General features: G+C 54.7%; 1 protein-coding gene across 1 annotated transcript in view; it reads left to right on the top strand.

Moving 5' to 3' along the window:
* The first annotated feature begins 21,391 nt into the window (after nucleotides 1-21,391).
* Nucleotides 21,392-26,934, top strand: part of DOC2B (double C2 domain beta) — a 37,395-nt gene continuing 31,852 nt past the window's right edge. The window contains exon 1 of the mRNA XM_025362038.1: nucleotides 21,392-21,915. Within this exon, the coding sequence (XP_025217823.1) occupies nucleotides 21,543-21,915 (373 nt within the window). The 5' untranslated portion in view covers nucleotides 21,392-21,542. The remainder of the gene's footprint in view (nucleotides 21,916-26,934) is intronic.

Genomic DNA, 26,934 nt, shown 5'->3' with positions numbered 1-26,934 from the left:
GGATGAGTGAGGGACAGGTGAGGAGATGGATGGGTGAGTGGGTGGAGGAGTGGGGGATGGGTAGGGCGATGTTTGAGTGGGGAGTGGGTGGGGGAAGGATGGGTGGGGGATGGGTTAGCGGATGGATGGGTTGGGGAAGGGTGAGTGGGGGCATCGGGGGTGGTTGGATGGATGATTGGGTGGGGGATGGTGGGGGTGGGTGGGGGGCTGGGGGATAGATGGGAGGATGGATGATGGACAGACTAATGGAGCACTGGACAGACGGATGGAGAGACAGGTGCATAGATATTCTGCAGGGACCAACGTGCTGAAGGACGTCTGAGAGGATGGACACGTGAGCAGAGGATGGACCGGTGTCCTGATGGGACGAAGGATGTGTGGATGGATGGAAACAGTGCAGGCCCAGGGCCCGTGTGCTCTGCATCCCTAGGGAGGGGCCCGCAGACCAGGAGCCCCAACCCACAGTTCCCACAAGCTGTGGGTCCTCGGCCAGGGGCGCTGAATTCAAAGTTGCCACAGGAATCCTGGGCAGAGCAGCTCTTGAAGCCCCGTCAGCCGCTGGGGCTCGGTCTTCTGGGCCTCAGTTAGTGCCCTGCCTGGGGACCAGGCCAGGCCTGCAGGCCTCAGAGCAGCCACCACCCAGGGAGGGAGTAGCAGCTCTGGCCTGCCAGCCTCTAACTGCCCACTCACTGCCCAGGCCAGCACCCGCCCAGGCTGGCTCACTCTCCATGCCAGGCCACTGGCGAAGCGGAGTGGGGCTGTGAAAGGTGCCAGGTGCTTGTGCGGAGCCCTGGTCTGTGTGCCCAGCCTGCCTCAGTGACCCCCAACGAACTCCCCCCCCATCAAAATCACTACAGCTGTAGCCCCAGCTACTTGGGAGGCTGAGGCAGGAGGATTGCTTGAGCACAGAAGTTGGAGGCAGCAGTGAGCCGTGATCTCGCCTCTGCACTCAGCCTGGGTAACAAAACAAGACCCTATTCAAAAAAAGGAAATGAATGAAAGAAAACTCACATTCCTTTTGCTAATAAGACAACCCTAAAGTGTTTGTACGGATGAGGATTAACTGATTTACTTGACATGTTAATTAGCCAGCCCTTAATGTGTGTGCAGGTTAGATCTCACTCACACTCATTCGCACAGAAGTACAGGCACGTGTCACGTAAAACCAGAGTACGATGGGGATACTTCCAAGAAATGTGTCATCAGGCGATTTCATTATTGTGCAGACATCATAGAGGGCACGGACGTAAATCTACATGGCAGAGCCTACAGCACACCTAGGCTGTGGGGGAGAGCCTATGGCTCTCGGGTTACAAACCTGTACAGCATGTGACTGAACACTGCAGCAACTGCAACACAGTGGAATTATGTGTGTAGCTAACCATAGAAAAGGTACAGTAAAAATACGGCATAAAAGATATTTTAAAATGGCACAGGTGTGTACAGCACTTACCGTGAACGGAGCTTGCAGGACTGGAGTCGCTGTGGGAGAGTCAGTGTGTGGTGGGTGTGAGGGCCTAGGACATTACTGTCCACTCTTATGTGGCTGGCAGTGTAGTAGGTTTACACCAGCATCACCACAAACAAGGGATAGCGTGTTGCACCGTGACATTACAAGAGCTGCAACACCACTAGGCAATGGGAATTTTCAGCTCCTTTGTAATCTTATGGGACCACCGCTGGATATACAGCCGGTCACCGACAAACTTCGTTATACGGTGCATGACTATGTTTTAAACTAAATCACGCAGCTAGGCCACAGCACCCCTCTCCTCCGCTCTGCCGCCTCCAGACTGTGTAAGTGCAGACAGGTCACTTGTGCCAATGTGGGCCTCAGATCCCTGCTAAATCCAAGATTGAGTCAGACGCACTCCAGGGTCTCTTGGCCCTGAAAGTCTGTGACTTCGGGACGTCTCTGCCCTAGGCGATGGGGTGAGACCAGGCCAGGTCGCCAGGCTCCTCAAACTGGGGGAGAGCCCTGCATCCAAGCCCAGCAGCTCCCGCAGAACCTGAGAGCTGTGCCAGGCACACCCGGGAGAGCACATCGGCCAGAGTCTGAACTGGGGTCCGGAGCCACCTCCCTCTGAAGGACCTGCTGATGTGGCTTGGATCTGTGCCCCACCCACGTGTCACGTTCAGGTGTAGCCCTCAGTGTTGGAGGTTTTCTCATGACTGGTTGAGCGCCGTCCGCCTTGCGCGTTCTCACCAGCTCGGCCGTTTACGCGTGTGTAGCGCCTCCCACCTCAGTCTCTTGCTGCTGCTCTGACCGCGTGGCGTGCCTGCTCCCCCTTCGCCTCTGCCGTGATTGTAAGTGTCTGGAGGCTCCTCAGAAGCTCAGTACAGGCCAACATCAAGCTTCCTGTACAGCCCGAGGAACCCTCAGCCAATTACGTTGCTTTTCTTTATAAATGACCCAGCCTCGGGTGCTTCTTTACAGCAGTGCGGGAAAGGACTAATACAGCCAGGACGGTGACCTGCAAGGCCTGGAGCAGCCACAGATGTGTCCTTCCCCAGCTCGTAGCGCCTTCCACGTCTGAATCGATAAGCACACCTGCCGTTTTCTGAGCAGCTGGGGAGGGAACGGCTCCTCTTGGAAAGCAAGTGTCTTCGTTCAGGAAAAAGCTCCTTTGTCATTAGCCACTTTAAAGGCACATTTCAACCAGGGGCCAAGAGACATTAGAAACAAACACAATTTAGAGGAAAGCGCAGAGGTCAGAGCGAGGAGTTGAGGCAGGAGGTCCCTGAGTGAAGCTCCCTCCCCCCTGCGTCCCCCGCACTTTGATGGGGCGGCCAGAGGACTTGTGTGTCATGTTCCGTTTGACGCTGTTTGCGTTACAGTGATCTCAGGACCTCCGTCCCACCCGAAACGTCTGCAGTGTCTCCCACACACCCAGATGCCCTGTGCCTATGCATTTATGGGGGAACAGGGGCGGAACGTCACATCTGAGTCTCTGTGGTTCAGAAATGTGTGCAAGGACACGTATCCACCTCAACACTGAAATAACAGCCACAGGCGATGTTACGGAAACCTCAGCGAGGGCTGCGGCCTTCCTCAGGACACCGATGTGACCTGGCACATTTGTGCAGTGAGGAGCAGGAGGCCACAGGCAGAGCGAGCACCCACCCAGGTTTTCCAGGACCAGCGGGTTTCGCCAGGTGTGGGACTTTCGGGGCTGAAGCCAGGAAAGTTTCCAGCAAACTGGGGAGAGTTGATCACCGTAAACAGCCACCACCTGGGTCACATGGGCCCCGGCCGGAGGCCAGACTGGGTCTCTCCACACGTGCCCTCAGTCAGCTCTTGCATTAAAGGAATCTTGGGGGTGGACACCATGCCCTCTGCTTCACAGAGGAGGAAACTGAGGCTGAGAGAAGTCCATCAACTTGCACACGACCACACCGCCAGCGAGTGGCAGAGCGAGGATTTCAGCCCGAGGCCCGAGCTCTTCGGCTCTGTGCTTGTCACGTGGTCTCCTGAGGCTCCTCGACCTTAAACCGAAACCAACACCCTCGACAGCCTTACTCCGTGCCCTGGTGCAGAGCCTGGCCCAGGAGTCCCCTCGCTTTCCGTAGCCCCTCCCCATTCCTACCAACGCCTTCCCTTCCTCGGGCCACCCCTGGCTGCAGGTCACGGTCTCCCTCTGCCACCCTTCCCACGTGTCAGCCCAGCAGAGCCCTGTGGACCTTCACCGCACGCCCCACTCTGACCCTCGGCCAGGCCTGCAGGCAGCACCTCCCTGTCTGCTCCTCGGTCAGGAAACAGCAATTCCCGCCCAGCCTGGGGATTTCCAAGCTGGAAATTCAAACAGCTCAGCACGGAATAGGCTTAAACAGGGTCAGGTAACGGAAATAACAAGACGATAAATTATTCCAGGGAAAGGGCAATTTCCCTCATACCCTGCCTGACTCCGGGAACACCGTGATCATGGTGGAAATTGGAGGGTCAGAGCTGGTATCCAGGGAAAGAGAAAGGAGGTCACCCTGCCTGCCGCTGTCAGTGCAGCTCCAGGTGCAAGAGGGGGTGTGAGGTCAGTCCCAGGCTGGGCCCAGAACCGGCCACGAGCAGGCGCGTCCTCCCTGGAGGCCCAGGACCTGCCCCCAGCCAGCTGAAGAGGCCGGGGACTCGAGGCCGAAAGCCAGCATCCGGAGCCGCACAAACGCGTGCTCTCGTCCCAGCTCTGGCACATGCCAGCTGTGTGACCTTAGGTAAGGAACTTGACCTCTCTGAGCCTCCTGGACACAGCAGTAGCGAGGGCTGCATGAAATAGTGTGGGGCACATGGTCAGAACGGTGCAGCGGTAGATGGCGGCTGCCCATTCCCGGGATCAGAGGGCTCTCGGGTGCGAGCTGCAGCAGGGCGTGGTGGGAACTGCCATGAGATGCAGGACCCTCCAGTTATCTAGGGAACCAGGCCGGTGTCAGGGGAGCAGCTGCAGAGGTGAGCACACACCACTGCTAATTCTGCAGAGGGTCCAGTCTGACTCCGACCTCCCACCCAGCCAAGGCTCTCACCTGCGTACCCTCTGCTCTCTCTGAGGTGTCCGGATTACAGGAGTTTATCTCTTGCCTGTTTGTGTTTTGTTGTGGTTTTATGATTGCTTTTCAGCCCGTTTTATGGAAATCTTTCTAAGATGTACCAGGAGCGCCTCCTTTTTCCAGATAACGTAGAAGTGTCTTGTAAACTCTGATGACTCGGGGTGCTGTGGAAGTGAGGAGACCTCTCTGCCCCCACACTGCCTGACCCCAGCACATCGGAGCTGCCTCCTTCTCCAGCCCCAGACAGCACCCCCCCGCCCGCTTCCTCTTGAATCTGCTGCTGGTTACCCCTGGGGAGACCAAGCCTTGCTGGTGGATGGGAGATAAACAAGCTCACCAAATCATTATTCTTAATTTGCAGGAAGGCCAAAGCTCTCTCTGAGCCGAGCTCTATTCTAAAGACATTTTTTACTGTTTAGAAGCCTTTGATTCCTTTACTTCCCAGCAACTGGCTGAGTTCCCAGGGCTGAAGTTGCCTTGAAGCTTGACTGCTGAATAAGAAAAAGAGTTTTCCTCTATTTTGTTGTTAACTCAATCCAGAGTTTGAGCTGGTAGCATAAAGATTTCAAACATACTGAATAGGATTTCTTCAACTAGATTGTTTTGGAAAATACAAATGTGAAATCTGGGAAGGACAGATACAAAAGAAAAACAAGTCTCCGTTCCAGGCTAAGGTGGATGGGAGGGGGGTGCCGCAAGGAGGCTCGAACCTGAGACAGTCTGTAAACCAGAAAAACCTACATTTGGGGGCTGGCGTGCAGCTGCTCACATTTTTATCTTGCCAAATTAAGAATATAAAATAATAACCATTGGATAAGATCACCCTTATTTTAGAAAAGAAAGGGGAAAAGTCAACACAAAGGCTGTTTTGTTTTGTTTTAATTAAAGGGATTTACCTTTCTGAAAAACTTCCTACATTACCCTCTGCTTGTCTTATTTTGTCATGGGTGAGTAAAGCCGTCAGCTTCTCAGCTCTGTAAACCACCAGGGTAGGACCAATACTTGGAGGCCGGATACTAGAACGCCTGGGTTCCAGGGTCGGGATCCTGCTGTGAACAGGACATGGACAGACTGATGGAGCATTGGACAGATGGAGGGAGAGACAGGTGCATAGATATTCTGCATGGACCAATGTGCTGAAGGGCATCTGAGGGGATGGACAGAGCTTGGAGGTTCCAGGGTGGGGATCCCGCAGAGGACGCCCGGGTTCCGGGGTCGGGATCCCGCTGTGAACACCTGGGTCCCGGGGTCGGGATCCCACCGGGGTCGGGATCCCACCGAGGACGCCTGGGTTCCAGGGTCGGGATCCCGCTGTGTTGCGTGAGCTGGGTTCGCTTCGAGTGTTCTCTGTGCTGGTTGTGCAGTCCAAGTTGTGCAGACACACAGCCTGGGTTTGAATCTGGAGTCCATCTCCAGCCACGGGGTCCTGCAGAAGGCCTACGTGCCTCAGTTTCCCCATCTGTAAAATGGCAGTGGTTGCCGTGCCCTGCTCGTGGACGTATGGTGAGGCCCCTCTTGGACGCTCGTGTCTGCTCACTGGCTGCTGCTTGTGGTTGTTTGTTGGATGTGGCTCCTACAGGCCCTTGCAGGTCTGTGTAGACTCAGAGGAGCTGGGGGCAGAAAGGAGCTTTGGTGATGGAAGCACCCAGGTCAGGGAGAAGAGACGCAGAGGATTCGACTCCTGGCCACAGGGGCCAGGCAGCCCCAGAGATCTTGCCCAGCTCTGTCTTCCAGGTCCTGAAACTTTATCCAAGGACCTCAGCAGGCACTTGGGAGCACAAAGAGAGGGTTGGGGGCATGGGGCCCTCCCGGCTGAGAGTGCGTTTTGGAGAAGGGGTCTGCCCCGATGCAGCATTTCTCAGATCCGGACCCTGACAGATGGGCCACCAGGGGACCCCGGAAGATTGAACTCCCATCTCCCACCACACACACACGTGCACACGTACACACACGCATGAGCACACATACACACTGACATTCTCCTCACCCTGAGTAACACAGGACCTGTGAACACCAATTCTAGTCATTTCAGTGTGTGTACAGCTGTGTGTGTACAACTGTGAGTGCGTGTACAGCTGTGTGAGTGTACAGCTGTGTGTGTACAACTGAGTGCANACAACTGAATGCATGTACAGCTGTGTGAGTGTACAGCTGTGTGTGTGTACAGCTGTGGGTGTACAACTGTGGGTGTGCACAGCTGTGTGTGTGCACAGCTGTGTGTGTATAGCTGTGTGTGTACAGCTGTATGTGTGTGCAGCTGTGTGTGTACAACTGTGTGTGTACAGCTGTGTGTGTACAACTGAGTGCATGTACAGCTGTGTGAGTGTACAGCTGTGTGTGTACAGCTGTGTGTGTACAACTGAATGCATGTACAGCTGTGTGAGTGTACAGCTGTGTGTGTGTACAGCTGTGGGTGTACAACTGTGGGTGTGCACAGCTGTGTGTGTACAGCTGTGGGTGTGTACAGCTGTGAGTGTGTGTATAGCTGTGTGTGTACAACTTTGTGTACAGCTTTGTGTGTACAGCTGTGTGTGTACAGTTTTGTGTGTGTGCACGTGCACATGAGCATCTGTGTTTACACGTGTGCCTGTGTGGGTGTGCACCTGTATGTGCCTGTGGGGGTGTGCCTATTAGGGTGTGTACACCTGTGTGGGTGTGCACCTGGAATGGTGTGTGAACACATATGTGGTCTTGGGTACACGTATGCATGTGTGTGCACACACATGTGCAGCCTACACATACAGAGCTGTGCATAGACTCAACTGACTAGAGCTGGTGTTCAGAGATCCTGCATTGCACATGTATGTATGTAAGTATCTGTGGATGTAGGCTGAGCATAAAAGAATTTAAAAGTTTGTTCTAGTCGGGTGCGGTGTCTCATGCCCGTAATCCCAGCACTTTGGGAGGCTGGGACGGTGGATCACTTGAGGTCAGGAATTTGAGACCAGCCTGGCCAACATGGAGAAACCCTGTCTCTGCTAAAAATACAATTAGCCGGGCATGATGGTGGGCGCCTGTAGTCCCAGCTACTCAGGAGGCTGAGGCAGGAGAATCACTTGAACCCAGGAGGCAGAGGTTGCAGTGAGCCGAGATCGCACCACTGCACTCCAACCTGGGCGACAGAGCCTGACTCTGTCTTTAAAAAAAAAAAAAAAAAAGCTTTTTCTGATGTCTCTCTCTCCCGCTTTCCACCCGTCCTCCTCTTTTCTGTCTTTTATTCCTTTACGGTAATGAAAAAAAGGAAAGGCAGCTAAGGAGACCAGCAAAGTGCCAGCGAGCTTGAAGTCACATAGACCTAGATTCAAACCCCAGCTCTGTTATTCTCTGTCCAGTGATACTGAGCAAGTCACTTAACCCCTCCAAGCCTCGGTTTCTCATTCATACCGTGGGATAAAAACATTGGCCTGACATAGCACACGACAGTAAGAGTGCATGAATGCAGAGTGGGTGGCTGTGTAGTGGGTGGCTAAGGGCTGACTCTGGGGTCAGACTGGGTTTGCAGCCTGTTCTGTGAGTTTCTAACAGGGTGGCCGTGGACAGTTTGTTGCCCCCCTGTGCCTCCGTGTCGTCCGGAAGACTGTCACTTTGTAGAGTTGCCGTAAGGAGTGAATGTGGTGGCAATTTAACTCCTTACTGCAGTTCTTGGCACATAGCAGGAGCTTTATAAGGGGCAGTTTTTAAAATGTGTATCAAAAGCACTGAGGAAAAAAAAGAGAGAAAGCCAAAAAGCATTTAGACTTTTTTCCTTTTAGAGACAGGATCTTGCTCTGTCGCCCAAAGCTGGAGTGCGACGGCGAGATCCTAGCTCACTACGTGCTGGAACTCCTGGGCTCAAGCAATCCTCCCACCTCAGCCTCCCAAGTAGCTGGGACTGCAGCTGCAGCCACTGTGTCCAGTAATTTTTGAAAAACAATGTTTTGTAGAGACAGGATCTCCCTGTGTTGCCCAGGCTGGTCTGGAACTCCTGGCCTCTCAAAATCCTTTCATCCTGCCTTTCCAAAGTGCTGGGATTACAGGCATGAGCCACCGTGCCCAGCCTATTTAGAGTTTTTAGGAGGGATGGAAATGTTCTAAAATTGGATTGTGCTGGTGGTTGCACAACTCTTTACATTTACTAAAAATCATTAAATTGTGCACTTGAAATGGCTGAATTTTATGGTGTATAAATTATGCCTCAATAAAGCCGTTTTTTAAAAAGCACTTAGAGTTAGTGAAAAAGCAACTTGCAGAAGAATGCACACACTATTGTTGTCATTTATGAAAAGTTTTAAACTATGTAAAACAAAACTTCTCTAATACAAACATATGTAGTGAAAATACCGAATGCAGCCTGGAATGACATGTGTAAATTTCATAATTACGCTCGCTCCCTGGGGTGGGGTTGAGACACAAGAAGGGAATTTTTATCTGTAATGTTTTATTGTATTTATATTTTTAAAAGACCAGGAAAGCGCCATGTGCAATGGTGTCACGTAAAGTCACAATAAAAAAAAGGCAAAGCCAGGCACAATGGCGTTGTGGTCTCAGCTACTCGGGAGGCTAAGGCAGGAGGATCGTTTGTGTGCAGGAGTTCAAGTCCAGTCTGGGCAATATAGCAAGTCTCCATCTCTAAAACATAAATAATCATGGGGGCAGGGAGAGGTGCCTAATGGGAGAAACCCGTGCTGGGGTGGGGAAGGCTGGCAACTTCTTGCTGCGTGACTGGTGGTGATTATGCTGACGTCTCTTTGGAACTAATCATTTGAGGCGACTGTGTTTTACGCAGTTTTATATGCCATCGTTCACAATCTTATGAGTTCAAAAATCTCAGGCTGGGAATGGTGGCTCGCACCTGTAATCCCAGCACTTTCGGAGGCTAACCGGGGAGGGTGACTCCAGCCCAGCAGTTTGAGAGCAGCCTGGGCAGCATGGCGAAACCCTGTCTCTGCAAAAAAAAAAAACAAACAAATTAGCCGGTTGTGGTGGCATGTGCCTGTAGTCCCCGTTACTCAGGGCGCTGAGGTGGGAGGATCACTTGAGCCCAGGAGGTGGAGGCTGCGGTGAACCGTGATTGTGCCACTGCGCTGCAGCCTGGGCGACAGAGCAAGACTCTGACTCTTAAAGAAAAGCAAACCAAACAAAACCCTCCATAAAAAATGAAAGTGTTAGTTTGGGTGGATATGTTTCGGAATTTGTTATGTTATTTTCTACAGTCTTGTGTAATAAAATTCAAAATAATTAAAACAAAATTATGGCCTGCCTTGCAGGTTGGGGTGGGGGCTGTGAGGAATTTGGGATAACACACGGAAGTGCCTGGGGAAAGGGAGGGAGGCTTGTCCGCCCTCTTCAACTAGGGGAGCCCAAGGTGTGGCTGCCTCCAACCCCCAGAGGAGCAACCTGCCCTCCCAGACTCCCGGACGCCAGCAGATGCTTGGCAAAGGGCCTCAGACAGCCTCCCTGATTTACGAGGCTCTCCACGTTCCCGCTGATGGACGGCCCTCCGCTCGCCCTCCCTCCTCCCTCTAAATGCTGCTGTCTCCAAGGCCACAGGCCCAGAGTGGGAGCTGCACAGGCAGGGAGGAGCCGGGCTGGCCTCCCTCCTCCTCCCACCCAGCTGCCCCGTCACCCAGTGGTCTCCCCCACGCTGCCTCCCTCCCACCTCCATGAATTGAGGGCCTGCCCGCCCATGAGCCAGGCACCCGGCTGGGTCTCTGCCTCCAAGGAGCCTCGCAGACCAGAAACAGCAGGACCTGAACACAGCTGCTTTCCACGTTCCCCAGGCCTCTCTAGGAGTCGGCCTCGAGTGAGACCTTCAGTGAGAATGAGCCCCCCATGGGATGGTTTGGTGCCAGAATGTTCCAAGAGGAGGCCCTGGCCAGTGAAAGGCCCTGAGGGAGGTGGGACCGTGAGCCTGGGCAGGGGTGAGAGTGGGGAGGGTGGGACAAAAGCACTGAAATGGGTTCTTCCTGAGTACTAAGAACTTTCTACCAAGGCCCTGTGGGAGGGGATGAGCCACAGTCACCACTGCGGCTGCGGGAGGCCAGGTGGGGCAGGAACAGTCCCCCCGCTGGCCGCGCTGGGGTGGACTTGGAGCCCTGAGCTGGAACCCCAGAGGGAGCCAGGAGCCCTGGCCCTGCCTCATAGTTGCTCTATGACCTTGGACAGCTCAGGCCACCTCTCAGCCTCCGTTTCCACGTTCGCAAAGCTGGTGAAAGCTCTGGCGGAACCCCCGCTTCAGAACACTGACCCTACCCTGGGCCTGAAGCCTGGGCTCCCTGGGAATGGGTCCTGAGAATCTCCAGAGGGTCCCGGGGCAATCAGGTTGGACCCCACAGCTCAAGGGCCACAAAGATGGCGATGCTCCATGCAGGTCCTCAAGAAACTCAGCCCTGCTGGGGAGACACACCTGAACAGTCATCACTGAGTGTGATAAGGCCCGTGAGGGTGGCACAGATGTGGCCATGCCAGGGGACCACCGTGGAAAGCTCGTCTGCATTGGCTTCATGGAGGAACCTGAAGCAACACCTGCGTAGTGTGTTGAGGGCAGCGTAGGAGTATGCCCGGTGGTCAAGGGCGAATGAAGGTGCCCAGCAGGCAGGGCGGCCTGAGCAGAGGCGTGGTGGCTGGAGCTCACTGGTGTGTTTGGGCGCTGGGCTGTGGTGGGGGTGGGGAGATGGGGGCACTGAATGAGTTATACGGACGCTTCATCCCTGAGTCTTGGACTCTGAATGCAGACAGCAAAGCGCTCCCCGCACTGACCCATAAGGCAGGTGGAGCCCACAGCATCAGTGGCATCCAGGGGAGTGTGACAGGAGGGTGACCAGGCGCCAAGCCCAAGGGACAGGTGCGACAGGAGCCACTGGGCCTCCACCCTCTGCCCCGTAGGGCCCCTTCACACCGAGAGCTCCAGCCAGGCTCAACCACAGGCAGCTCCCCAAACACCACCCTCCTCCCCATGCCCGGCCTCAGCACGTGCTGTTCCCCCTGCCCAGACCCCTTCCTCCTTTCTGCAGCTCTTTGCTGGGCGAACCTTTTCTCAGCCTTCAGGTTTCAGGGCTGAGGCCAACACGGTGCCTCCAGCTCCTGCCTCAGGGCAGGAGAGAGGTGAGGGAGGCAGCAGGTGGGGCTGCAGAGGCAGGCGCTGCCATGTGGTTAACCTGACGCAGACCCCCAGCCCTCTGAGGAAGGCTGGGCATGAGCCTGAAGGCCAGGCCTTGTAGGGAGTCTGGGACCCCTGGGTCATTGTCCTGTGGGTTTGAGGGAGCAGAGGACTGGCCTAGCACTGGCAGGTGCCACCAAGGATGGTAAACAAAGCTCAGCTCAGCTCGGCCTCCCTACTCACCAGGGAAGAACTATGCTCTGCCCCCTACAGCCTTAACATGTTGGCAAGCATGTCCCGTCCCAGGAACAGGCGACTGTCACAGGCCAGGGGCAGGTGGCAATGGTCAAGGTGTCACTTCTGGAGCCGGACTGCCAAGCCTCAGGCCAGCCTGCCTCTTTCTGGTTATGAGACCTTGGCCGTTTGCTTAACCCTCAGTGACTTAACACAGCCTATTCTACTGTGATAATTATGTATTTATTTCAATGTGCCATCGAGAGATGCAATCAGCACATCAATTCCCATCGTAGATATTATTGTTAGGACAAAGCTAACCTGGGTATTTAAGGGATTTTTAAGTAAGTCTGTTTAAAGAAAAGTACTAAGTAAATAATAGTGCAGGTTCCAGGTGGGAAGCTGGTTTGTAAGTGATAAAAGTGAAGGTCATGCCAGCTGGGAATTTCCTTGGACCCAATAGTCTTCGAACTGTTCCGCAGACCCTGGGAGCCCCAGAGGGTTCCAGGCAGGCAGAGATGCACAGACTAGGGGCTGGGAGAGGGTTAGGGTTGCTCTCCGGGGAGCGTGAGGAAGCTGCTCACCCCTGTGGACTAAGCGCTCCCCCTGGTGCAATTAAAATTTGTTTATTGTGAGCTTATTTTTTCCTGCTCTTTTTATCGTGGTAAAAGACATAACCTAAGATATATCATTCTAACCATTTTTCTTTTCCTTTCTTTCTTTTTTTTCTTGAGATAGGGTCTTGCTCTGTCACCCAGGCTGGTATACGATGGTGCAATAATGGCTCAATGCAGCCTCAATCTCCCTGGTTCAAGGGATCCTCCCACTTCCTCCCGAGTAGCTGGGACTACGGGCACATGCCACCACACCCCACTACTTTTTTAAAAAATGTTTTGTAGTGATGGAGTCTCACTGTGTTGCCCAGGCTGGTCTTGAATTCCTGGCCTCCTCCCACCTCGGCTTCCCAAAGTGCTGGGATTACAGGTGTGCGCCACTGTACTTGGTCTTGTCTTTTTTCTTTTCTTTTCTTTTCTTTTCTTTTCTTTTCTTTCCTTTCCTTTTCTTTTCTTTTTTCTTTCTTCTTTCTTTTTCTCTCTCTCTTCTTTCTTTCTTTCTTCTTTCTTTCTTTTTCTTTTTTTTCCTCTCTTTCTTCTTCTTCTTTCCTTCTTTTATTTGTTTTTGAGACAGGGTCTCACTGTGTTGCCCAGACTGGAGGGCAGTGCTGAGAACATGACTCACTGCAGCCTCCACCTCCTAGGCTCAAGCAATCCTCCTGCCTCAGCCTCCCGAGTAGCTGGGACCACAGGATGTGCGCCACTGCACCCGGCTAATTTTTAAAAAACATTTTGTAGAGACACAGTCTCACCATCTTTCTCAGGCTGGTCACAAACTCCTGGGGCTCAAGTGATCTTGCCTTGGCATCCCTAAGTGCTGGGATTACAGGTGTGACCCACTGTGCCAGGCCACTTCAACCTTTTTTTTTTTGAGATGCGGTCTCCCTCCTGTCGCCCAGGCTGGAGTGCGGTGGCATGATCTTGGCTCACTGCAACCTCCGCCTCCCAGATTCAAGCAATTCTCCTGCCTCAGCCTCCTGAGTAGCTGGGATTATAGGCGACCACCACCACGCCCGGCTCATTTTTGTATTTTTAGTAGAGACAGAGTTTCACCATGTTGGTCAGGCTGGTCGTAAACTCCTGACCTCAGGTGATCTGCCCACCTCGGCCTCCCGAAGTGCTGGGATTACAGGGGTGAGACCGTGCCCAGCCCATTTCAACAACTTTTAAGCATCCAGTTGAGTGGCATTAAGTACAATCACAATGTTGTACAACCATCACCACTATCCATTTCAGAACTCTCTCACATCTCAAAAAGAAACTCTGCATCAGTCAACTAAAAACCCCCTATTCTCCACTCCAAAACCTCTGGTAACCTCTATTCTACTTTCTGCCTCTATGAATTTGCCTATTCTAGGGCTAATTTTTTCCAACGGGCTAATACACATACATGGTAAGAATTCACAGAGCAGAAAAGTTTCCCTGTCCCCTCGTGCTCTTCCCAGATGAACTGCTGTTGCCAGTTTCCTGTTCATTCTTTCAGAGATGTTCTGTGCACATACAAATAGGCATGTGTATACATATCCTTTCATTTGTTTACAAAGTGAATATGCTTTTTATGCCTCTTGCTTTTTTATTTAACAATAAATCTGAGAGATGAAAAGGTATTTTGTACATCAGAATATCAATATATCTTCCATGTCAGCACACACATCCTTGTTAATGGTTGTGCCGTATTCTATTGTATAGGTGAGGCATACTGTATTTAGCCAATCCCTTATTGATAGAAGCTCTTCAGTTTTTAATCTGTTGCATTTATCTATTGATACCACATGCCCACCCTTAGCTGCAGAAATGAAGTAGCACCTACTTAGCAAGGAGAACTAATTAAACAAAAAAAATACTATCAGACTAGCAAAAATTCAAGTCTGGCAATACCAAGTGTTGACAAGGACATGGAGGAACTGGCACTGTTATAGATGGTTGGTGAGAGTGGCAATTGTTCTAACCAGTTTGGGAAGAAGCTAGGCACTCTCTAGTCAAGCCAAAGGTATGCAGACCTTAGGCCCAGCAAATTTCCTATCCAAGAAACTCTAAAGAAACTCTCCCTGGCCAGCTGTGGTGGCTCATGCCTGTAATCCCAGCACTTTTGGGAGACTGAGGTGGGAGGATCACTTGAGATCAGGGGTTTCAGACCAGCCAGGGCAACATGGCAAAAGCCTGTCTCTACAAAAATTATAAAAATTAGCCAGACGTGGTGGTGTGCGCCAGCAGTCCCAGCTGCTTGGGAGGCTGAGGTGGGAGGATCACCTGAGCCCAGGGAGCTTGAGGCTGAGCTGAGATGGTACAACTGAACTTCAGCCTGGGCAACAGAGTGAGACCCTGTCTCAAAATAAATCCCATATATGGACCAGGAAACAGGAATAGCCATTGCAGCATGTTGATGATAGCCATGCATAGGAACCAACTTAAATGTTCAACAATAGCAGAAAAGAGAAATAAATTATGGCGTATTCACATAGTGGAATAGTAGACAACAATAAAAACAAACTATAGCTAGATGCATCAACAGGAATAAACTTCACAAACAATAATAAGTCAAAAATGAGTTTAATAAGGTTACATACAGTATGATGCCATTTTTACAAAGTTTTAAAGTTTAAATACCATATATTGTTTATAGGTACACACATTTGTAGTAAATGTAAAACTAAGTTCATGTAAGCCTGGGCAACATAGCAAGACCCATCTCTAAAAAAACAAAACATAAAAAAATTAGCTGGACATGGTGGTGCAGGTCTGTGGTTCTGGACACTCAGGAGGCCGAGGTGGGAGGATCACCGGAGCCCAGGAGGTCAAGACTGCAGTGAGCCATGATCACTCCACTGCACTCCAGCCTGGGTAACAGAGCAAGGTCCAGTCTCTTAAAAAAAAAAAAAAAAAAAAAAGTGGGCGAGGCATGGTGGTTCACGCCTGTAATCCCAGCACTTTGGGAGGCTGAGGTGGGCAGATCACCTAAGGTCAGGAATTCAAGACCAGCCTGGCCAACATGGTGAAACCCCATCTCTACTAAAAATACAAAAACTATGCCCGTCAAACATGGTGGCGGGCGCCTGTAGTCCCAGCTACTCAGGAGGCTGAACCAGGAGAATGGCTTGAACCCGGGAGGCGGAGGTTGCAGTGAGCCGAGATCATGTCATTGTGCTTCAGCCTGGGCAACAGAGTGAGACTCTGTCTCAAACAAACAAACAAACAAAAAGTGGAACACATTAGCATTGGAAGCTACCACTTGCATTGTTAATACCTTTGAATTGCATCATCAATTCAAAGCTATTGGAGGGAACATCTGTGGCTGTTGGCCCTGGGTTTCCACCAGCCCTGGGCTGGTTAGAGTTTCTACCCATTCTAGTTCATGTATAATGCTGAGATGTTCACCCCAGTCATGAAGACTGCTCCAGCCAAGACCCTGGGCTCTAGTGGTCCCCAGGCCTGTGGGAGGGAAGCTCGTCTGTGCTGTCACATAAGCCTCAGGCTCTGCCCCTCTTTCTCCCAGAGGTCATTTCTAGAGCTTTCCCAGAGGATTCAGATTATCCCTCTGTGACATCTAATCTCCTGCCTTAGGCAGCCTGATCCTGGGCTAAGTCTCTCCTGGCCGGGGAGCCTCTCACCCGGCCTCTTTCAAATCCCACAGCGCAGACCTTGGCAGTGTGGAGGGAGAGAGCCTGGTTCTTCCAGCCATCCCTGGGCAGCCTCCTGGTGCCCCAGGATAGAAAAAACACTCGCATTTCTTTGCACCATTGACCCCATCACCGCGGCACCAGAGCATCTGACATCTGCAAAACATCATTAGCTAGGTGTTAACTTTTCCCCATTGGTAGGCCTGGTGCTCGTAAATGTACTGTGACGAGTGTAATGTGTTTATGAGAATGTGCATAATAAATTATCAGAAATAGGCTGCATTTTTAATATCATTTAATATATCAAGTTGGCCTCTCAGCAGCCACAAGCTATATTGCAAACGCTGAACTGACTTGCTGGCGTCAGCGCTCCACCGTGCTCTCCATGCCGAGGCCATAGTGTACGCCAAGAAGGAGGCAGGAGACCCCCAGAGTGGTGGTTCCTACCTCCCTTCCTGACCTCCCCTCCGTCATCTGGAATCTAAAGAAAAAAGGGGCTTCATTTATCCCTGGGCCCCCTACATAACGCAGCCTGGGGCCTGTGACAGGTGCACAATAAATATTTGTGGCTTCATGAATAAATGAATGGACAAGAGACCTTGGCAGGCCCCTCTCCATCAACCAGCAACACTGTTTGGAATTCCTCCATCCAAGCGCCTCTGTTGGGTTAACATTTTCTGTTAATACAAAGAACGTTCTATTAGCACAGCAGGACAAGAGCTCCTCCGGTAATCAGGGAAGGGTGGAAACGGGGGACACATGTTAGGCCTGGGTCAGAGAGGGTCCTTCTCCTCCGGGCACATGAGCACCAGCCAAGATGCCAACCAAGGAACATCCAGTCAAGCGCTGCACAGAGGGCATTTCCTCAAAAACACATGTTACCTACCCTAAAGATCTGTTAGCTGGTCCTTCACCAGGAAAGAGGTCAGAATATCCAAACAGGAGGATATCAGACCCCCCAGTGTGGCTTTGCCAAACCTTTCTGGAAATTCCAACACCTGCCTTGGGTTAGGCACTCACTTCCCCGGTGAAGAATCACTAAATATTGAGAAATGTCACTGATGGGCATATGTTACACATGTGAACAGCATAGAGGCAGCCCAGCAGGTTGAAAAATCACTGTTAAACCATTAGCACCCTCTAACCCAGCAAGTCTCAACCTCCATTGTGCGCCAGAATCATCAGGGGTACTTAAGATGCATCCTGAGTGTGCACACACATATTCTGAGTCAGTGGGTGTGAGGTAGGGGCCTGGAATCTGCATTATTGATAGACATCCTGGGCTGGGCATGGTGACTCATGCTTGTAATCTCAGCATGTTGAGAGACCAGGGCAGGAAAACTGTTTAAAGCCAGGAGTTTGAGACTAGCCTGGGCAACATGGGGAGACCCCGTCTCTACAAAAATTTTAAAAATTAGCTGGGGATGGTGGTGCATGCACGTGGACCCAGTTACTTGGGAGGCTCAGTTGGGAAGATCACTTGAGCCTCAGGAGGTCAAGGCTGCAGTGAGCCATGATCTCACCACTGCACTCCAGCCTCGGTGACAAAGTAAATAGACACGCTAGTGCTACAGATACCTGGACCATTTTTTAAAGAACCCACTTAATCTCATTTGACAGGAGCCCTTGAGAGTGTCTGTGGGGAGTTAGGAGAAAGCTCAGAAGCTCGTTGGGAAAAGCAGGGGGCAGACAGGCAAGGGCACGGGCTCCTGAGGGCTGTGACCAAGGGCAGACTCTATCCACTTAACTTTGCCAGAGGCTGATCCAGCTGCCCAGCTGCCCACCTCAGCACTGGGAATGGAAGGCGACGTGGTTGATGAGGCTCTGGACATATCCAACAGCTTAGAGATGCCCACACATGCCAGCCAGCGCCCAGCCTTGGTAAGTGCATCCACTTGTCACCTGGTCCTGGCAGCAGACACGGAGCAGCCAACCGCATGTCACTGGTAGAGAAATCGAGCCAGGCACTGGGAGTGCAATGACAGTTTGCACCAGGAAGGTTTGCACCAGGGCGATTTGCACCAGGAAGGTTTGCACTGGGACGGTTTGCACCAGGAAGGCACGGGCAGCAGAACCACAATTCCCTGAGCGCCAGTTGCACACTGAGCACTGTGTACCCATCCTCGCCTTTTTTTTTTTTTTATTTTGCAATATTTTTTTTCTTTTTTGAGACGGAGTCTCGCTCTGTCGCCCAGGCTGGAGTGAGTGGCGCGATCTCGGTTCACTGCAAGCTCCGCCTCCCGGGTTCACGCCATTCTCCTGCCTCAGCCTCCCGAGTAGCTGGGACTACAGGCGCCCGCCACCACGCCCGGCTAGTTTTTTTTTTCTATTTTTTTAGTAGAGACGGGGTTTCACCGTGTTAGCCAGGATGGTCTCGATCTCCTGACCTCGTGATCCACCCGTCTCGGCCTCCCAAAGTGCTGGGATTACAGGCTTGAGCCACCGCGCCCGGCCCCATCCTCGCCTTTAACTCACACAAGCTTGTTCTTATTCTCCCCCATTGCTGATGAGACCCAGGGCCTGTTAAGCAACTTGCCCAAAGTCTGGCACGCTTAGGAGGAGGCACAACTGACTTTTGACTCTACGTCTGCCTACTCCGTGACCTATGCTCTTTCTAGAAAGTAGACACCTGCCCAGATAACACCAATTCTGTCCCTTGGGTAGGCCCCACCCCATTTCAGCTGGGCTGAGAGCTGGGCAAATTCAGACCTAGAGTGGATTTCAACTCTGCCACCTGCCAAAGGCTGGACCCCAACATGCCATGTGTTTCTCCAGTGGGCATCCTGGGGTTCCCTGGCTCCATGCTGAGGAGGCTGGGCCCTCCACCTGACTTCTTCCAAACCCTCCCCGAGAGCCAGCTCCTGCAGAGCCAAGAGCCGTGAGCTGATCCTCCAAAAACCAGACCCCCAAGAGAAGAGGCCAGGAGGGAGCAGCCAGCTCTCGGTGAACACGGTCACAGGGCCTTGATGTTAAAAGGGCAAGGCTCAGGGGTCAGGATGTCCAGGTCTCATCCCCAGTCTGCCTCTTGCTAGTCACTTGACCTCCCGCAGCCTCAGTCTCCCCAACTGTAAGATGATGACGGCACCCTGTAGCTCCTTAGTAAAGGAATGATAAAATGACAGCTCAGCGTCTGTATTTTAATACCTGTGTTATTATATAATCATTTTGTGATGCAGCCACCTCTGGCACAGAAAAAGTCACTCTGTGCCTATTTAAGGATTAATCCCCTTAAGCATTCCTGGAAATGAGAGCCCCTCTGTGCCAGGCTGCCCTTCCAGGCTCTTCTGTCCTTCCCTTGGTCTTTGGCTCTTGGAAGCCTGAATATTTCTCCCACCAGGACCTCAGACTATCTTTAGGGAACCCCCAGGCCAGTCATTCCCACTGGATCGCCTGAGGCTCTTGGCCTCCTTCCCTCCTTCTCTTCCTCCTCCTTTTTTTCCCCCTCCTTCCCCTCCTCCTCAGTTTGGGCTTCCCATGTCCAAGAAGCCTCAGGATGAGCTTTGGGAGCAAGGTTTTACCTGTGTTTCCAACTCTGCTCTGAGCCTCTGAGCTCTGTAGTGGAGGGGAGGAGAGGGAGAAGGGAGGGAAAGTGGAAGCATCAAAAAGGACACTGGGCTGTCATCGCAGCTCTGCCGCCAGCCAGCAGTCACCCTGGGCACATCCTTGTGCCTGAGCGCTAATTTCCTCACCTGTGAAATGGGAACAGCAGGCCCTGCCTACATCCTGGGGTGGTTTAAGGAATCAATGAGATGGCAGCTGTGAATGTCCTTGGCACAGTACAACGTATGCCATGTGTTTCTCCAGTGTTTTCAGAGGCTGGTAGTGCCCGCCACCACCCAGTTCAGAACTCAGTACAAAACATGAATTTCTCATCGCTTCTCACCATGAGTCTTGTCTTTCCAAAGGAAGGGAGAAGGGAAAGCCGACTGAGCCCCTCTTATCTGTCATGTTCTGTGCTGGATGGGGCTTTGCCACAATGCTGTGCAGTTGGAAACAGCCTCACTTCATAGATGAGGAAACTGAGGCTCAAAGAGGTCGAATAGCCTGCCAGAACTGTGCAGCTGGAAGCCCTAGAGCAAGGTTTGGCCTCTCTTTACTCTGCTCCCCATCACTCTGCAAGGGTTACAGTGGGGGAACAAGAGCGGCTTGGAGCCCCTTATTCAGACTCAACAAAGGCACCCAGCTAAGAAGCTAAGTGTCTTTCCCGTCAGTGGAAACCAGAGGGTAAATAGGATTCCATTCATGCCCAGGGCTTTCCGGGAACACACCTGTCCAAGCAGCAGCAGTTCCCAACAGAGCTCTGGTCCGGAAAGCCAGACAACCAGGGCTGGGCCCTGTGGGATTTGTTTAGTGATCTGACCGTGTGGGAGGCCTAGAGTAGGAGTGTGGTGGGGGGAGGGTGCCGCCCAGCCTCATTGCATCACTCGCCGCCCAGACCTTCCCCTCACCCGCTCCTGACCAGGCCCTGTCCAGGTTCTCAGCCACCCTGCCGCGGTGGGTCCTTCGGACTACTCACTGACCGAGTGAAGGACTGACCCGAGGTTCGAGTGCTGCGTTGTATGTGACCTGAGAATATGTGTGCACAGACTGTGCCCCCGTGTCCTTGCACAGTTGAGCGTCTACATGTCCTGCCCGTGTGCAGGCAGCCTGTCCCTACACGCTAGGAGAGTGACTCCATGTCCTGCTAGATGGGGGAGGAGAGAGGGACTTGTGCCCAGGGTCCCCTGGTCACTTCTATGGGCGCATGTTTGTGTGTCTTGTTAGGGGTGCTTGGGGGTGTGGAAGCCTGTGTCCTGGGTGCCCTTGACCTGTGTGTGCGCTCCATGAGGTGTGCGCGCGTGTGCACGGGGGGTGCGCCGTGTCACGGCCCCCTCAACCAACTCTGTGTGCGCATGCAGACGTTTGTATGTGTGTCCTACGGTGTGAGCGAGCGGATGCTTCCACCACGGATCTCTGCACACGCGTGTGTGCACTTGCACACCTGCGTGCGTCCCGAGCGAGCGAGCAGAGCCCAGCGTGGGCTGGCAGGCGCGGGAACGTGTGGGTGCGCGTCCTGCGGGTCCCTGCCCGCCTGGCTCCCCGCCTGTACCGCGGCCGTGCATGAGCGGAAGGCGCCCGGCGGCCCTGCCCGGCCGCGAGTGTGCGCGCGCGGGGTCCCGGGCCGGCGTGCGCGCCGGTGTGAGTGCGAGTGAGTGTGGCGCCGCGCGGCTCCCTCCGCTCCGCGCCGCCCGCGCAGTCCGCACACTCGCCCTGCTTGGCTGCTGCGGGGTGACGCGGGCTGGGCCCGCCCCCTGCGCTCACTCCAGCCGTCCGCAGCGGAGCGGGCAGCAGCCGAGTCAGGGCCGTCCGGGGGCGCGGCCGGCGATGCCTGCAGCCCCCGCCGCGCCCCGCCGGGCCTGCTGAGCCGCCCCCGGGCCGGGGTCTCGCCGGGCCTGGCCGCGCCCGGGGCGGGGCGGCGCTGCCTGCATGACCCTCCGGCGGCGCGGGGAGAAGGCGACCATCAGCATCCAGGAGCATATGGCCATCGACGTGTGCCCCGGCCCCATCCGCCCCATCAAGCAGATCTCCGACTACTTCCCCCGCTTCCCGCGGGGCCTCCCCCCGGACGCCGGGCCCCGCGCCGCTGCGCCCCCGGACGCCTCCGCAAGCCCGGCCGCGGCCAGTGCCGGCCGCCGCAGCCCCTCCGACGGCGCCCGCGAGGACGACGAGGATGTGGACCAGCTCTTCGGAGCCTACGGCTCCAGCCCGGGCCCCAGCCCGGGTCCCAGCCCCGCGCGGCCGCCCGCCAAGCCGCCGGAGGACGAGCCGGACGCCGACGGCTACGAGTCGGACGATTGCAGTAAGTTTCCAAGTCGCCGACTTCGCGCCCCCTCCCCTGGCTCGGGCTCGGCGCCCCCAGGCCTCGCGGGTCCCCTCGGCCGGTCCCCCGCGCGTGGTCGCGCCCTCCCTCGGCGCACCCCCCCCCTCGCGCGCTCCGTGCCCTCTCCGCGCCCTGCCCGCCGGCCTCGCGCCCTCCCCGACCCGGACCGGGGAGGAGGGAAGTTTGGGGGCAGCCCCTGGGGGTGTCCCATTTCCGGGGCCGGGTTCCCGGGAGCCGGCGCCGCGCCCCCTCCCTGCCAGCCCGCCCTCCCCAGGCTCCGGCGCGGGCGGCTGCTTTTGTTCCCGGGAAGGGCGGAGCTGTGTCCCGGGGAGACACCAGTTGCTGCCGGCCCCGCGCTCGCTCCCCGCTCGCCAGCCGCTCCGGGAGGGCCTCGCGGCCGAGGGTCGGGGTTGGGGCGGGCTGAGGAGGGGCCCGAGGCTGGGAGCGGCCCGCAGAGCGCAGCGGCTTGGCCGGTGCGCGGGCAGAGGACCCGGAGGACCGGGAGGACCGGGAGGACCGCGGGGCCGCTTGTCCTTTGGGAAAACCTTGGCGGTTCCTCCTCCCGTGTCCATGGACCCCGCCGCGGCGCTGGCCAGGGCCGCGCACTTGCGCCCACCTGTTACGCCCGCGGCCCCCGGGCAGAAAGGGCCTCCCAGCCCGCTCCCCTCCTCCCGGACTGAGGCCTGAGCCCCGGGGAGCAGGCAAGCGCCGGAGTCCCGGGACCGAGGCCCGGCCGGTGGGCGCTCCTGGCGCCCTTTCCCATCCACCGGGCCGGACAGGCTGGGAAACCGAGGCCGGAAGAGGTCGCAGTCCAGTGAGGAACCGGTTTGCGCGGGGTGGGGACGGGATGTGAGAACCCCCTCCTAGCCCAGCTGTGGCTCCCGACTTGCCACTGAGACCTGGAAAACCAGCGTCAAACCCCAGCCCTTCCCGGGATGTGGCCCGGGCAGGAGTCCTGCTCCAGCTTCTCCAGGGCTGGGGCTGCCCCTCCCCTGTGCAGGGGTGTCTGCGCCTGGCTTGGGCACTCACCAGGGCCTGTGGGCTGCGGGCCTGGAGTTTCCCAAGCATCAAATGTGCCAGCAGAAGCTGAAGGTAGAGGGATTACCAGTGCCCCTGGGGCTGAGACCCCCCATCGCTGCACCTGGGGAGGCCCATCAGCAGTAGCCGGTTAGAGCAGGGCCCCTGTAGGGAAACTGCCTGCCAGGCACTTTTTCGAGGCTTGGACCACGGCCCTCGGGCCAGCGCCTGGCATATGAAGGCCCTGCCCTGGGGTGTGGGGGCTGGGGAGCCGTCTTGTCCCTCCACTTTCCTGCCAGCTTGGGGAAATTGGGTCGGAAGAGAGTTTTTGCCCTCAGGGCTGTGCCCTAGATCCACCCCCTCCCCTCTGCTCCTGGCGCCCTGTGCAAAGCTCACCCCGGACTTGCTGAGCCTCTGGGCAGGCCCTAAGTGGCCACTCGTTTGGCTGGCCTGAATCCAAAGCCTCCCCCAGAAGAAGGGATGGGAAACTTGTTCCCATTTCCGGCATCACTGCCACTGCACCAAGGAAGTAAGAGGGGAGGGCAGAGCTTCAGGCCACCCTCCTGGTTCCACAGAGGGCCCTCTGGATAGCGAATGGCCAAGAGACTTTTTTTTTTTTTTTTTTTTTTTTCTGTCTCTGAACCCACAAAGCAAGGAGGGGACCAGGAAGCTCGAAACTCAGGCCAGCCGGCCCCATGTCCAATTCATCAACTCAGCAGCCCTTGGCGGAGCATGTCCTGGCAGCAGTGCTGGGTCCCTGGCCTCAGATACATGCCATGCAGGGGCCAGACTCACATGGGGTCCGCGGTGCAGGGCAGAGCTGGACGCAGCTTTGCCAGCTTCGTCCAGTGGGCTGGCCACACCCGTATTACCAGGACACGCCAAAGAAATGCTAAAAACGGGCTCAGAGGAGCTAAGGAGGACGGTGTGCCACTGAGCCAGGGCCTGCGTGGGCCCCTGTCGCCCCCTTCAAGGGGTGCCCCACCCCAGGCTTGGATCCTATGGGAGGCTGAGCAAATATCCTAGGCACAGGAGCCCAGAAATCTTGGCTCTCGTCCGTGGTGGGGGAACAGGGTCTGGGGTGGGACTGCCTTCCACCCAGTACCCCAGGCCGTGCCCCCCTCTGGGCTGTGACAACCAGATCCCTAGAATAAGCCTAAGTGATTCAAGCCAGATGGTTCATTATGGCTTTAGCCAGGGTTATGCTATTTGCTGCCCTAATTATTGGATTATCTCTGTTCTGACAAAAAGAAATGAGGGCGGTTGCTCTGTTGTCCAAGGCAGAGTGAAGTGCTGTTTATTTACTCAGCCTTTTCTCCTGGCTCTTTAAAGCCCTTCCTTTATTAAGTCATGTCAAAGCACAAGCACACAACTCACGTGTTCCCAGCAGATCTCGCAGAGGGGCGATGACAGGGAGGAAAGGCAGTGAATGTCCTAATGAGCGGGACCTGGTGTCCGCCCTGCCAGTTCTCCTAGGATGGCCTCTGTGGCGTGCTGCCCTCCAGGTGGGCCGTGGGCTCCACACACCACACGCTGCCCCTATCTGAGTTGCTCTCCTGCCTGGTCCCCACCTGTGGAAGCCCAGTTCATTCTTCAAAGCTGTAATCACTAGAGTGCTGTGGGTTGCAAGTCACAGAAAACCGACTCAGAGCGGCTTAAACAATGAGGACAGCTGAGGTCTTGCCACACCAGGGTGCACCAATGTGTCAGCACCTCAGCACCGTCAGGGGTGATGGTTCTGTCCGTCTTTGCACGTGGCTGTGCGCTTTTCCTTGTAGACCAAAAATCAAGGCCCATTTCCTATTCCAAAGGGTGTCTGGGTGAGGAAGGTTCAGATGCAAACCAAGGTCAGAATGACACTGTCAGTCTCCATCAGCAAAGCAGGACCCTCGGGTCCAAAGTGGCTGCTGCAGGTGTCCAGGCATCACACGTAACAATAAGGTCCTTGATTGGGTAAGAACTGATTCCTTTTCTCGTGTCTCAGTTTAGGAGCAAGGAAACCTCTCCGAGAAGTCCCCAGGAGACCTGTCCTTTTATCTTGTTGGCCAGCATTGCCTCATATGTCCATGTTAAACCTGCCCCGTGTGGTTCACCCGGGAGCGGGTCAGGACTGATGCCCATGCAGGTCTGGAGCAAGGACAAAGTGTTGAGTCCACCGCAAAGGTTCTCCTTGTCAGGGGGCATATTCCAGCCCCCACTGGCTGTGGTGCCCCTTCCTTTGAGCCCAGAACCTCTTTGGCCCCAGTCATGTTCTGCCTGGACCCGTGATATTTTTAATGCACTCAGTGTTACAGCACCACCTATGTGGCAGGCTCTGTGTCATGCGCGTGTAACATACAGGAACGCTGAGAGGCAATCTCTGACCGGAGGGTATTCATCAAAACCAAGACAAACAGGTGACCCACAGCGAGGGTCAGGGAAGAGGAACCCAAATGGGAAGCTCTGGCTTGCGGAGGTCACTCACAGAGAGGGCTCAACCCTAAGACGGGGGGGAGGGAGGAGGGGGGCTGGCAGAGGGGAAAGAGGAAAGGGGGGTGCTCCTGGCAGAGGGACAGCTGTGTACACAGGTCCTGAAGTGTCAGAATCTCAGCCCAGTGTAGGCAAAACAATAGAACCAAGTGGCTCAAAGAAGCGGAAGGGACCTATGAGGAGGCCAAAGCGGTCATATCACAGAAGGTCTTAAAGGCCACACCAAGGAGGTTGAACTGAGTCCAGGAGTTGATGGAGAACCTTCCAACAATTTAAAGCAGATGATGAAGATGTTTATAAAAATCTTAACACTCATCTCTAAGGGTTAGAGGGAAGCAGGGATGACGGCTCGTTTCTGTCTATCCTCCCTGCAGTGCCGGCCTGGCTCAGTGGCTCGGTTTCCCCAACTATAAAATGCTTTCAGCACAAGCTTGATGGTTTTTTATGGTCCTTGCCACTGATTTTTTTTTTTTTTTAACTATTTGAGAGCCTGATATTTTTCTTCCAAAAAAAAAAAAAAAAAAAAGAAATCAGGGTAGATTTCCTATTCCCAAGGGTGTCGGGAAGGTCCAGGCACAAACCAAGGTTATGGTGATGCTGTCGGTCTCCATCAGCCGAGCGGGAGGCGTCCGGCCTCAGAGGAGCCAACAGGGGCCTGAGCTTGATTTTCTCTGAATTAGCCCCGTTAAAGCTCTATCATTATCGACAAACGGGTGACAACTCTCCAAGGCCCATCAGTGACCAGCCCTCATTATTTTTCCGAAGATGTAAACTTCAGTGAGGTCATGTGATTTGCGCGCTCCAAGGGCAGGGCACTGTGGCTCACAGAGAAGCACCTTCTCCTGCCCTCAGGGCCCTCGTCACTCCCAGCACAAGCCCGAGGTGCTTTTCCAACTCAGAGGGCTCTCCAGGGCCGCGAAGCGGCTGAGCCCTCACCCTCCTTCCCCAAGAGCAACTCTGCTTTTCTCTCTTTTTGTTTCTTAGTTGCATCCTCCTAAGATTTCAGCTAAACGAAGTGGCAAAAAATAAACAGCAACAACAACAAAAAAACGCTTTTTGGACCAGGGCAGAGTGGCCCGTGCCTGTAATCCCAGCACTCTGGGAGGTGGAGGCGGGAGGAGTGCTTGAGCCCAGGAGTCCAAGACCAGCCTGAGCAACGTTGTGAGACCCCCCCCAACACACACCACTGACCCCCACACACACACCACTGACCCCCCACACACACCACTGTCCCCCCCACACACACCACTGACCCCCCACACACACACCACTGTCCCCCCCAACACACACCACTGTCCCCCCTCCCCCAACACACACCACTGTCCCCCCTCCCCCAACACACACCACTGTCCCCCCTCCCCCCCAACACACACCACTGTCCCCCCCAACACACACACCACTGTCCCCCAACACACACACCACTGACCCCCAACACACACCACTGCCCCCCAACACACAACCCACGAGCCACGCGCCGAGCACAACCGCACACCTCGCACCACCCACACACAT

Source organism: Theropithecus gelada, chromosome 16 (assembly GCF_003255815.1).
Source record: "Theropithecus gelada isolate Dixy chromosome 16, Tgel_1.0, whole genome shotgun sequence".
NCBI classification, from domain to species: Eukaryota; Metazoa; Chordata; class Mammalia; order Primates; family Cercopithecidae; genus Theropithecus; species Theropithecus gelada.
This window is presented reverse-complemented; position numbering and strand designations above follow the sequence as displayed.